Source organism: Botrytis deweyae (genome assembly GCF_014898535.1).
Source record: "Botrytis deweyae strain B1 chromosome Unknown BDEW_025, whole genome shotgun sequence".
Classification (NCBI taxonomy): domain Eukaryota; kingdom Fungi; phylum Ascomycota; class Leotiomycetes; order Helotiales; family Sclerotiniaceae; genus Botrytis; species Botrytis deweyae.
In genome coordinates this window covers 160932-174122 of record NW_024066232.1, presented here as the reverse complement: position 1 = coordinate 174122, position 13191 = coordinate 160932, and the positions used below count along the sequence as shown (strand labels likewise).

The following is a 13191-nucleotide window of genomic DNA, read 5'->3' as shown; positions in this document are numbered from 1 at the left end:
AAATTGGAAAGATATATCCTATGAGCCTTTGCGCCATGTACCCTAGGTAGCTAGGTAGGTCTTAGATATACTAGATACAATACAATAAACAAAACCCTTTTGTGAAAACCACCAATTAGCTAGCTAGCTGTCTACCCACACCACATACCTACATATACCTACCTACACCGAGGTCTTCTTACCAAGCCATTTACCCCGAAAAACAAGCTCACATTCACTCCCATTCACTCATACGCACCTTAATTATACCTTCCCTCCCTTCTTACCCAACCCTACCAAAAGAATCGATCCTTCCTATTTCCCCCCACTCTATCACGGTTTATTACTCTTTATGGATAAATAGGCGAGCTTCCCTTAGCGTCCTTTGCTCTTCTGCTCCGTGGATTCGTTAATACAGCAAGCCAAAGGCAAAGAGGCAAGGCAAGGCAGGAAAAGGCAAAGAAAGCGTCATTTTTAGTAACATCACCTTTCTCTTCCCTCCTCCAAAAAACTGCACGCGATCTGCAAAAGAATAAAGACAATTCTACCCAAATCTTTACATTCCCATTAAATAAGATTTTCAATCCACCAGATCTCGATAATTATTTCTCTTATAGATAATACCAAGGTATTTCTTCTATCTATAACCTCTTCCGCCTTCCCTACCAAGAAAATTACGACCCCGCATCCCACCCATACCTCTTTGCAATCTCTGTCAAGGAACACCACGCGAAGATCTCGAAATCTTGTTGAGAGAAGGATCTGAATTGTTTGTCGGATTTCTGTAGAAAGGTTTGAGATCTATCTTCAAGATGGGTCAGACTCTTTCGGAGCCCGTCGTGGAGAAGGTATGTTTGTTCGCTTTATCTGTTTACTGTGTCATTGTCGGCGCCGGTCTTTCGTGCCAAGGTATCGCATACCTGGTATGACATGCTGGCGTGGAAATACTTCTGCGTCGCGCAGTAATATAGAGACTCTATGTAATTTGTTCAATGAGCACAACCTTCCTACAAAAATATTCCGTGAAGACTCGATTTTCAGCTGCAATTCCACCGCCAACCTCTTTCTGCCACCACTGCCTATGGTTACTAACATGGCTTTCTCTATTAGCATTCAGCTACCGGAGGCGATGAGAGATTACTTTATGGTGTCTCTTCCATGCAGGGATGGAGAATCAGCATGGAGGACGCGCACGCGACTATCCTCGATTTACAACATACAAAAGGACAGGAATTGAAGCCAGCTCCAATCGATAGCAGACTCTCATTCTTCGGTGTTTACGATGGACATGGAGGAGACCGGGTCGCACTTTTTGCAGGAGAAAATATACACCAGATCATCGCAAAACAGGAAGCATTCCAGAAGGGTGATATTGAACAAGCTTTGAAGGATGGCTTCCTTGCAACAGACAGAGCAATCTTGATGGGTTAGAACAACATCATCCTTCTACCATACAGGAATACTGATTTGAGTCATAGATCCAAGATACGAGGAGGAAGTTTCTGGCTGTACCGCATCCGTTGGCATAATTTCGCACAAGAAGATCTATGTGGTAGGTTATATCAGGCAAAAGACACCGAAATATGCTTACTGTTCATAAGGGAAACGCCGGAGACTCAAGAAGCGTTTTAGGAGTCAAGGGTCGCGCCAAGCCTCTGTCATTCGACCACAAGCCGCAAAACGAAGGTAGCTTCTCATGATATTGGCGATGGACTGCACAAAATACTAATATACATCTGTGCAGGCGAAAAAGCCAGAATTAATGCGGCTGGAGGCTTCGTCGATTTCGGTCGTGTCAATGGCAACCTTGCATTATCAAGAGCCATTGGTGACTTTGAGTTCAAAAAGAGCGCAGAGCTTTCGCCTGAGCAGCAGATCGTCACTGCATTCCCCGATGTTACTGTACACGATATTACAGACGATGACGAGTTTTTAGTGGTCGCTTGTGATGGTCAGTAGCTTACGACGAGTCAATGAGAACAACGAGGCTAACTCGATCTTTAGGTATCTGGGATTGCCAATCATCCCAAGCTGTTATCGAGTTTGTTCGACGAGGCATTGTTGCCAAGCAAGATTTATCTAAAATCTGCGAGAACATGATGGATAACTGTTTAGCATCCAATTCGGAAACTGGTGGTGTTGGTTGTGATAACATGACCATGATTGTTATTGGTCTCTTGAACGGCAAGACTAAGGAAGAGTGGTACGATGAAATCGCGAAGCGTGTTGCGAATGGAGATGGTCCATGTGCCCCTCCGGAGTATGGCGAGTACTCCGCTGATTTCCAATATTAGAATATTTCCTAACACATTTAATAGCTGAATTTCGTGGACCTGGTGTTCATCATAACTTTGATGATAGTGACAGTGGCTATGATGTTGATATGGACCAGAAGCTTAAGTCTTTCGGTGGGAACCCACGTGGACGGATCATTCTTCTTGGAGATGGTACAGAAGTCCTCACTGATTCCGATGATACAGAGATGTTCGATCATAGTGAGGAAGACAAGGATCTCGCCAGCCAAGTCCCAAAGGGACAGCCTCATTCCGAAGTTCCCGAATCCGATGCCCTACCCGAAAAGATTGACCCGAAAGAGCCCAAGTATCAGGCAGTCGTAGACGAAGTTTTACCAAAATCGAGCAAAGCGGAAGAGAAGTAGGAGTAATTTGGGTATAATTGGTATATCTTTCAAGATTTATGAAGTGAAAGATGAAGGAAGGGGAGGATGTTGAAATGAAGATGTTAATGACTCGATAAATTATGCAAATCAGATTCATCTTGATGAATGACTATTTTTGCGACGATATCTGGAATAGAAGGGGTTGCGAATTGTGTGCATTTTTCTAAGCATAACGTGAGATAAATTCACGCATTGCAATGTCTCCTGCAAATCTTCATGACTGCTGGGAGGAAATGGGGAGTATGGAGTGGGGAAGGTATAAAGGTCATGAAAACTTTATATCTAGTAAACATGATAGAGATGCCCAGGGTGTGGTGGCTTCTCCTTCGACATGAAATTTTCTGAACTTACGATCTTCATACTCAGCGAGTCATATTATCATGATGATGAGTCCGTTTCTTTCTCTTCTTCAATTTTACATTACAGATCTCTTATAGGAAGGGTCTCTAGACTAAGGCCGAGTTACAATGTACCTTGAAAATTATCAATTGACATCCTCCTGACCAAAGCGTTTTTACGAGTTCATCTAATGTTTCTAAATTGAATGTGTTTGCATGTTCGCAGGTTTGTTAAGTTGCAGATGGCCCCCTCTTTTACGCCCCAAGGTGGCTCCAAAGACGTAGCGAATAGATAGCTAGCAGAGTGATGAAGTGTCTAATCGAATGGAATCGAATCGTTGGCATTGCTTTGTACTTGGACTGGACCCATTGCATTGCAGTAGATGGGGGGGAATAGATCATAGGTCACAGCTTTGAAGTGGAGAAAGAGTATGTTTTACCCTTGAGACTAAGAGATGCGGTCAATGATAATACTGCCTGCAATGATATAAAAGTTTCCGAGCTTTCCTTCCTAGTTGCTAGGGAGCTAGGGAGGTAGTTACCCCACGAACGGGCGGAACTGCAGAGTGAAAAAATGCTTTCAGGTTAGGTAGGTATGGGTTGATATGATAATGTTGGTGGGTTGAGGAGGTGAGATTTCATTGGGAAAGGACTTGAGAGGACTTGAGAGGAGGGAGGAAGTTCACCGTCTCTTTGTTATTATCTAGCGACGAGTAGATGATAGATATTTGATTTTATGAGATTCCATGGTTACCTAATCATCCCTCATAACCACCAGAACCAATCGATCACTCATATTCTCTTAGCGTCGCACGTGCTTCCTCTGACTTGATCTTGATAATAGCAATGGGAATGACGATATCGAAATTCCCGGGTTTATTGGGAAATTCAAAGAACGCCTCATTCATGAGAAACCTGGTTTGTGAATTTTCAAGGGAAGAAGAGACAGAACAAGTCCCTACCTACCTACCTAGTAATGATTTAGTTTAAAACTAGCTCAATGTGAGGACAACAAGACAATTCCAGTCCAAACAATCAACTTATTACAAACTCATATTATGTTTATGTTCAATGTTCATCAAATTTACATAAACTTTTGATTTTTCTCCCTCAGAGAAGAGAAAGAAAGCATAACTCGTTTTTTTTTTCATTTATCGTCGTCGTGATAATCTTTCTTGACATACCTACCCTACCTACTCAAACCTCCAAAGCTTTCTTTGCATTGCATTGATATCAATTTCTCTAGTCCACCACACAATCCTAAAAGAAGGATTACATCAACGGCCAACCACCTCTAACTAAGAAACCCTGGTCAAAATTATTTAAATTCGGGAAGCTCCTCCAATTGTCAAAGAACTAGGTACCGTCAGTACCTACAGCGCAGCACAGCACAGCACAGCACAGTACCTACAATTTAAACACAAAAACGCGAAAGCTTATAATCGACTTGTCTCAATCTCCCCTTCTGTCAGTCGAGTCTATCTTTCAAATTGAAAGTTAAATTTCAAAATGTCTTCTCCATCATCTGGCGGAAGTGTAGGAAAGAGAAAGCGTACTGCTACTGCTTCATCTTCCAAGAAATCCTCAACACTCGATCAATTACAAAATTCTTCAAGAGATGCATCTGGTGAAGATGGCGAATCCACAGCTCCAGAAAGCAGAGAAACACGTAGCTCAAGTCACAAAAAGACTATCTCCATGGACTCTCAAAACCCACCCGCCAAACGTCTTCGCTCATCTACACACGAGAAAGTCGCAGTAAATGGATCCGACAATGCGCGAGATCCAGGTGAACCATCGGACACAACTGAAGGCAGCACAGACATTGCGAACAGAGTTGCAAAGAAAGGAAGAAAAAGTATTTCCAAGGGAGATGAAGAAGTGCCAGAACAAGAGGGAGAGAAAGGAGAAACCACACAGTCAATGGCCCCACCACCAATTGGAAAATTGACAGATCCAGTTGGATACAAAACCAATCCACCACCTGCTGATAGACCAGTTCGTGTTTATGCGGATGGTGTGTTTGATTTGTTTCATCTTGGGTATGTATTCTATAAACTACGGGACTTGAAAGTTGTAGCTAATTCATGGCAGACATATGCGACAGCTTGAACAAGCTAAAAAGGCATTCCCAGACGTTTATTTGTTGGTCGGGGTTACAGGAGATGCGGAAACACACAAGAGAAAGGGACTTACAGTTCTATCTGGGCAAGAGCGAGCTGAGACTGTAAGACATTGCAAATGGGTGGATGAGGTTGTTGAGAACTGCCCATGGATTGTTACTCCTGAATTTCTAGCAGAGAAAAGGATTGATTACGTTGCGCATGACGATCTTCCATATGGAGCTGATGAGGGAGACGATATTTACAAACCAATCAAGGAACAAGGAAAATTCTTGGTTACGCAGAGAACTGAGGGTGTCAGCACGACTGGTATCATTACAAAGTATGTCTTTGATTCTCTCTTTCCCAAATCACTACTAACATCTACGCAGGATTGTTCGAGATTATGAGAAATATATTGCACGTCAATTCAAGCGGGGTACAACAAGACAGGAGCTTAACGTATCATGGCTCAAAAAGAATGAACTCGATCTAAAACGTCATGTTGCAGAGATGAGAGAAGCTATCCGAACGAATTGGAGTACTACTGGTCAAGAATTGGGCAAAGAGTTGAAACAATTCTGGCAATCCAGTCGTCCCGGTAGTCCCGCACGCATGCACAGTTTCGATGCAAATAGTACCGGATCCCTTACAAGCCCATCTGCTCTACAACATCTTACACGCCGCCTGGAAATTCCAAGAAATGATAGTCCAGGTCCGGGTAGTGATTTTGCAACAGGATATAGTTTAGGTCTTATTGGCGGTGTACGATCATGGGTAAGTTAATCAATTCTTAATATCTACTTAAGCTAACTTTATCTTCTAGATGACTCGAAGTCGCCAAACCAATCGTGATAGTTTACAAGGAAGTGAAAGCAGTGAAGAGGAAAGTGATGAGAGACTTTCACCACGTGGTAGAAGCGAAAAGGAAAATTTCAAACCTGATGAAAATGAAGTTGATGAAGAACAAGTCGATGCACAAATTGATGCGGCTATGGCGGAAAATGCTAAGAAATCTGGCCAATAAATGTGGATTGGCTTTTGGAATGACGCAGGGTCTACAGGACTTTAATTGAAAAGTCTTTCATTTTGTTTTGTGTGTTCGATTTTTTACCTTGTAGTATATACTTTGTTGTGTTGTTGTGCTACATACATACCTATGTGAGGGTATTCGGCAAGTTGTGTGGGATAGTCGGGAAGAGATTCAAGCATTGAAGTCCGAGCAAATACTAAAGGTCGTGGTGATATCATTGCCGGAGCTTAGGGTGAGCGTTTTCAAGCAGAGTGGCACGGCAGTTGGAGTGTTGGAGCGAATGTCTGAAATGCATACCTAGGTATGATGCCAGGAAGCGCGAAGGGAGATTGTTATATACCTACCTACCACCTAGGTATGTTCGGCCAGAAGAAATATGGTCCAAAGCCTAGTCTTTCTGTTGGTTTTACTCATGTTGTATTTTTATCATTATGTTGCTAGAGTTAATGGAAAAGGAATGGGTTTAATGGAGAATGATGGTGGAATTGCAATGGTTTGGACTTTTGGATAGACAAAAACTTAAGATGATAACGTTGATGTGCAAGCCAGACTGAGGTTTTATTTTTCGTATGAATTGTTTTGGTGAATTTAAATGAGTATGTCTACCTAGGTAATTCTTACAATCTGGATGCTAAAACCACGTTTGTCGATCTACAATATCTTGAAACTACCGTCTCGTCTCGATGATTTGGTGGTGGCGGCAAGCATAAGGATGGCATAAATAAGCCACGTGATCTCGACCAATCACCAGTTTTGAATTAATCAACCGAGATCAATAATTTGAACCTTAGTGACATCGACGACTTACTGGTAACCTCAGAACGCTACGGGATTCCCGACACCGACCTCTCCCCTCTATCTTTCCTTTCCTTGTGTTATTCTCAATTGAATTAATTGAAAGGAGGGAGATTTAATAAGATTCCAAAGAATAAGACGAACGAGACAGGCAAGACGAGCAAAATGTTCAAGACTACACGATCTGCGGGGGCAATGGCTTTGAGAGGTTTGTTTTGCTTTATACCCTCCTCTGCCTCTTCGCTGCCAATACACTGATGGCGAAATCAATCATGAATTTTCATACTGATCATGGTATCGACTATACGATATACCCAATGCTAACACAATGAACAGCCAAGCCCACCTCATCCCTCCTCCCTTATCGATCCCTAGCAGCAATCTCCAACAGCGCAACCAAGCCAGCTCAAGCACAAGTTCAGGCAATGGAAACTAGACATCCAGCGGATAGAGGAAATCTCAAACTGAGTGTTACAGGAAAGGAGAGGAGAGAAGTGCTTCTTCCTAGTCAAGAGGGAAAGAAGGGTGTTATGCAATATGCTTTGTGAGTTTGATCTTACATCTGGGCGTTGGTTGATGAGTGTGTGGGGACAGCTGGGCGGATTAAAGGGAAGGAATGTGGTTGAGAGTAATGTTAGGGAAAGAGCGAGAGATACGTTTGTTTGGAGTGTTCGCTTTACTTGGGACTTTTGTTATGTTTCGGGACCTTTCCGCTCAAGTGGCGACCAAAAAAAGGAATGTGAGAACAAAAGCTAACATTACGCAAACAGAACCACACTTGATCAAATTGCCAATTGGGCACGACAAGGATCCCTCTGGCCCATGACCTTCGGACTCGCCTGCTGCGCCGTCGAAATGATGCATCTCTCAACCCCACGTTACGATCAAGATCGTCTTGGTATCATTTTCCGTGCTTCTCCTCGTCAATCCGATGTTATGATTGTAGCTGGTACTTTGACCAATAAGATGGCTCCTGCTCTTCGTCAAGTTTATGATCAAATGCCAGATCCAAGATGGGTGATTAGTATGGGAAGTTGTGCGAATGGTGGAGGGTATTATCATTACAGTTATAGTGTTACAAGAGGTTGTGATCGTATTGTTCCGGTCGATATTTATGTGCCAGGTTGTCCGCCAACTAGTGAGGCACTTATGTACGGAATCTTCCAACTGCAGAAGAAGATGAGACATACGAAGATCACTAGGATGTGGTACAGAAAGTAGATGGTTGGTATGGTGTGGTTGGGGGGTTGAGAGGTTGGAGAATCTCATGGCTGCTTGATTTAGATTGCAGATGGATGGATAGACGGATTGATGGAATGATGGATGGATATGCGGATGACAATGGGGTGGGGTGGGTTCAAGAGTCTGTACAAAATGTACATAGTCCACTGGGAGTTTTCGTCATTTTTTATTTGAGAAAGGGAAAATACAATGGAATTGAGAAATATTTTGATTCTTGATATGGTTCATGTGAGGATATAATGTTTGATGGTTTGACTTTGGATTTCGATGTGATCGAAATGGGGTTGTAGTTGTTTTTCTATTGATAGGTGGATTGTGAAATTACGTGGATGATGAGTGGGTAGGGATAAGGGATGAGGGATGAGGATGAGGATGAGGTGAGGGCTTAGAGGGCTTAGGGGGTGAGGTGGTATGAGACGGAGGGTTGTGGAGGGGGAGTAGAATAAGGTTGTTTGTTGGGGTTGCGGAAGGTGGGGGGAGGTGAGTGAAGAGGGGGTATAAGTATAAGAGATGGAGAGAATTATGGGGATAATGGGATGATGGAATGGTGGGATGATGGGATGATGGGATGAGAGTAGGTTTTGGGTGAGAATCAAGAATTGGAATTGGTTTATAAAGGTGAGGATGAGGAGGAGATTGAGAATGGGGATGAGGATAGAGATGGGGATGGGAATAGGAATGATGGTAATAACAATTCTAATTGATTGGTTTGCTATCGTGATACAATACCCGTGGTATGGTTTCTCTGTATCTGTATCTGTATCTGTTGTGGTGGAATTGGGAATTGGGAATTGGAATTTGAAAGGTGGAAGGAGGAAGGGGAAGAAAGGAGGGGAAAGGAGAAGGAAAATAAGCGATAAGCGGGATTATTTTATTATAATTTGGGTAGGTAGGTATTTAAATAACTTGAATAATATAAGGAATTCCTAAGTTTGTGTATGTTAGTTATGATATGATATGTTAGTTATGATATGGTATGATGTGATGTGATATGTTAGTTGTGATATGATGTGTTAGTTATGATATAATGTGATGTGATATGATGTGTTAGTTATGATATGTTAGTTATGATATGTTATGATATGTTAGTTATGATATGATGTGATGTGATGTTTTTATGGAGATATAAAGGTTTAGATTATGTTTTGTTGGTTGGGTATGGGTATGGGTATGGGAGGAGATGAAATGAGAGATGGTTGTAGGGATGGATGGGATGGGGATGGATGGATTGATTTGAAGGTTTTGTATTGATTGATGGATTGGGTGTTGATTACTTAGGGTGCGTTCGGTTCGTTTTCTTATTTATTTGGAGAAATTTATAATGTTGTTAAGGATGCGTTCGGATCGATTTATTTCGGTATATTTCACTTATTAGATCTTATTTATTTAATAAATAATACTTATTAACTTAAATAAGTGTTAAGGTACGGGTAAAGACTTATATTATATCATAAGGGTGGAAGAGCTATGGAAGGGTAAGGCCCTCTTATAGGAAGTAGGGTATACTAATGGTGTATGTTTGAGGCATGAAGGCAATGTAGTTGGCATTGTGATAGTATTTCCCTTTTAGGGCTTGCTTGTTCTAAGCAAGCTAAAATACAATCTGGCTAACTTTGTTAATTTTCGGTAAAGTTGTAATAAGGAATTAATCTGTAAGGCTAGCTTATTATTGTGTTTAAATTAAATGGATAGCAAATTTGATTAAATAAGAATCTAAAATCTCTTAGGATAATATTAGAAAACTCTGATTTCTGTTATAGGGTTGAAGTGAATTCTTTTAAGGCTTATGATTAGCTAGTTATTCTTTTTTAGCTTATTCTGTTTTTGTTTTGGAATTATACTTGATATAGGATTATTTGAGATAATAGACCTTTTGAATCCTATCTATATAGACGGATCCGGTTTATTTGGATTTGTTAGGTAAAATGTAATAATTGTTTCTTTTTGGTCTTTGAGATTCTTGGCTGGTTATTATAATAGTGGATAATGTTTTCATTTGACTTGATAATGAAATCTGTTTTTATTATAATAATCAAGTAATTTATTGAATTCTTATTGTTCGGTTTCTTCATTTGTATTATTATCTTTTTCTAGGATTTGATCTTGGTTATAATAGGATTCTGTTTTATTGATTATAGTTTGGCCGATTAATCTAATTGAATTATAGAGTGGCTTGAGTAGTGAATTGTGAAATACTGGAAAGATTTTGAAAGTAGTGGGTAGTTGGAGTAGGCAGGTATGTTTATAAATTTTTAGAATCTTATAAGGTTTGATTTATTTATTATTACTTTTCTTTATAGGTTAATTAGTTTTTATATTCTTAGTATTAATTTATATTATATTCCTTTTTTTATATAGAGGGGTATCGGTGTGTGTTTTGTTTGTGTAATCTTTGTATTTCTAAATAGTTTGGGTGGCTAAAGTTTTCAGTTTCGTTAAAATGGTATCGAACCGATTTGCGATCTTGTTGGCTTTCAGGAATTTGTGCTTTTGCTAGTATAAAAGGTTTGGTGGGATAGGTGAGGAGGGTTCGATTTCGAATTGTAGATAGAAATTATAGTTAGTGAAGAATGGGGATATATTGGTAGTTTCTGAAATAATATTGTTGAATGCAAACTCTATTAATAGTAATTAGTTATATTAGTTATTCTGGTAAAAGTTTATAAAAGCTTGTAAGTATTGTTCTATTATGGTATTAAATCTCTTTATTTGATTGTTCGATTTGGGGTGGAACGAGGAAGATTGTTTTAAGGTGATTGATAAGTGTTTGGAGAGATATATTCAAAATATTGATATAAATTGTGAGTCTTTGTTAGATACGATATTATTGGGTGTATTGTATAAGCAATAGACTTTCTTAATAAAGTAGTTAGTGAGTTCTTTTGTAGATAGTCTAACTATTGATATGAAATAATGTATTTTTGTTAAGTGGTAAACAATAATAATTATGTGATTGTATTTGTAGTTGTAATGTTTGTAGATTGGTAATGGTGTAATGTAGTTAATGAAGATATCAAATCAGGATCGAAATAGAATTGGTAAAGGTTTGAGGAATTTGGGGGTTATAAGGTAAGAAGATTTTGTATGAAAATATAGTTAACAGGCTTGTATATAAGTTTCAATTTCTTTTGTTATATTAGGCTATTAATATATCCCCTAGACCGCTGAATACGGCCGGCATATGTGGCCCGTGCACTGAGCCCAACCATCAAAATAATAATTCGTGATATTGATATTCAATAAAACAACAAATACGGTATACGCGATTATTCAATCAATATGCCTCCAATTGATGTACAATTTAATTCAACTGATACAGGAACACTATGTTTAGATATTACACCAACTTCAAAAACAGGGGGGGGCTTTATATCTATGGAATTCGTCGATTTCGATCGAAAGCTATCCCTACCAGTCAATATTCGAGGTTATGATGTACTCAATCTATTTTATCTTTACTTTCCTTTAAAAATAATGGAATCGATTGTAGAATAGACGAATTTATATATGCGAATACCGAAAAATAAAGAACTTTCGAATTCGTAAGTATTTTTATGGTATTCTACAACAACAGATAAGGTTTATTTGTATTTGAACATACGTATATATATGATGTTGTATATCGAATTTAAGATTGAAACTTATTGGGAGCAATTTGAGGAATCTAATAAATACCCTTTTATTTGTTTCATATCAAGGGCAAGGTTCGAGGAGATTTATATGAGGTATCGTATTGGACTCCCTGGAATAAGCGATGTTTTCGAAAGAGTAAGAGCTTGCCATTCAATTTGAATTTTATATACTAATATGTTTCTTCCTAGGTAGATTCATTATCAGATTATATTCAACAAGTCAATCTTTCAATATAGAGGCCTCAGGGTCGAATTTCAGTTGACGAATGTATGGTGCGGTATAGTGGTCGATCAAGTTTTATCATTACTATTAAAAATAAATCTATCTTTACAGAATTAAAGGTCTGGGTAACAACAGATCGAGACTTCTTTATAATATAGAATTGATATAAAACTGGTATTAAGAATAATCCTGTAGGTATAATGATACCCCCTCTTTTAGGGTTAACAAAAAACGAAAAACCTATAAATAAAACGTAAGCGATAGTTCTACACTTGGTATAAAGGTTATCTAAAACTTTATATCATATTTATCTTGATAATCTCTTCATTTCCTGCAACTTTTTGGAGTATATGCGTCATTCAGGGTATGTAGTGACAGGGATATACCAGCCGAATTCTGATATTCATAAAGAGTTGGTTCTAAAAAAAAAACAAGATGCTAAAAAGAATAAGATATTATAAGGAACAATCTTTTCTATCCCATTCCCTTTAAATAAAATCTGTTTTGTAACATGGAAAGACAATATACTGGTTTTAGCTCAATCTACGGTATATGATAGGAAAACTCTTGTCGATAAAATACAAAAACAACCGAAATCCACCTCTTCGAGAGTTAAAACAGTTAGAGTAGTATTCGGAGATGATTCACTAAAAGAATTACCTATTCCGACTCTTTTTGATAACTATAATTTTTATATAAATAGTGTCGATATAGGGGATCAATTACATTCGTCCAGGCCAGGGAATCGACGACAACAATATGGAGGCCATCAAGCTTTAGAACAATGGCTTTTAGTTACTGCTTTAGTGAATTGCTATCTGATTCAAAAAGAGATTGTTTTGAAAGACGAAAAAGCGAAATCTCTTCGGTATGATGATTTTCGAAAATCTATTGTTGATGGATTGATTGTCGAATTTGGACCTAAAGCTCATTTTTGAAGATTTAAAGAAACTCAAACAACTTCACTTTATTCCCCTATATTATTTATTCAACATCAATTTGTTTATATGGATAAAGTAAGGGAGTGTCGAGCTTGTAAAGGTTAATTTTATAGTCAAGAAAGAGTGATTTTAGGGGAAATATCGAATAATTATAGATGGGAAGGCAAGAGGTATGAGAGTGTATAGGGATGCAAAGAATGTAATATAAATTTATGTAATAATAATA

At 38.9% G+C, this 13191-nt stretch overlaps 3 protein-coding genes across 3 annotated transcripts; all 3 read left to right on the top strand.

The window, feature by feature from the left end:
* The first annotated feature begins 428 nt into the window (after positions 1–428).
* On the top strand, positions 429–3169 carry EAE98_008977 (uncharacterized protein). Its single transcript, XM_038956598.1, has 7 exons — positions 429–827; positions 1090–1405; positions 1458–1531; positions 1581–1665; positions 1724–1930; positions 1984–2220; positions 2298–3169. The coding sequence occupies exons 1-7, from the start codon at positions 792–794 to the stop codon at positions 2636–2638; spliced, it is 1296 nt and encodes a 431-aa protein (XP_038806968.1). The 5' UTR covers positions 429–791; the 3' UTR covers positions 2639–3169.
* Positions 3170–4506: 1337 nt separating this feature from the next.
* Positions 4507–6126, top strand: EAE98_008976 (uncharacterized protein; the record flags this gene model as incomplete). The annotated part of the gene is made up of 4 exons (XM_038956597.1): positions 4507–5039; positions 5092–5442; positions 5492–5876; positions 5926–6126. The coding sequence occupies 4 exons, from the start codon at positions 4507–4509 to the stop codon at positions 6124–6126; spliced, it is 1470 nt and encodes a 489-aa protein (XP_038806967.1).
* An 803-nt stretch (positions 6127–6929) lies between these two features.
* Positions 6930–8383, top strand: EAE98_008975 (uncharacterized protein). The gene is made up of 3 exons (XM_038956596.1): positions 6930–7135; positions 7264–7471; positions 7698–8383. The coding sequence occupies exons 1-3, from the start codon at positions 7093–7095 to the stop codon at positions 8146–8148; spliced, it is 702 nt and encodes a 233-aa protein (XP_038806966.1). The 5' UTR covers positions 6930–7092; the 3' UTR covers positions 8149–8383.
* The last annotated feature ends 4808 nt before the right edge of the window (positions 8384–13191 follow it).

Excerpts from the sequence above, each read along its gene's own strand:
- EAE98_008977 (XM_038956598.1), top strand. The coding sequence starts at position 792 with ATGGGTCAGACTCTTTCGGAGCCCGTCGTGGAGAAG. Across the intron at positions 1,532-1,580 it reads CGCACAAGAAGATCTATGTG|GGAAACGCCGGAGACTCAAG; the intron begins GTAGGTTATATC and ends ACTGTTCATAAG. Across the intron at positions 2,221-2,297 it reads GCGTGTTGCGAATGGAGATG|CTGAATTTCGTGGACCTGGT; the intron begins GTCCATGTGCCC and ends CACATTTAATAG.
- EAE98_008975 (XM_038956596.1), top strand. The coding sequence starts at position 7,093 with ATGTTCAAGACTACACGATCTGCGGGGGCAATGGCTTTGAGAG. Across the intron at positions 7,136-7,263 it reads GGGGGCAATGGCTTTGAGAG|CCAAGCCCACCTCATCCCTC; the intron begins GTTTGTTTTGCT and ends CACAATGAACAG. Across the intron at positions 7,472-7,697 it reads GGTGTTATGCAATATGCTTT|AACCACACTTGATCAAATTG; the intron begins GTGAGTTTGATC and ends TTACGCAAACAG.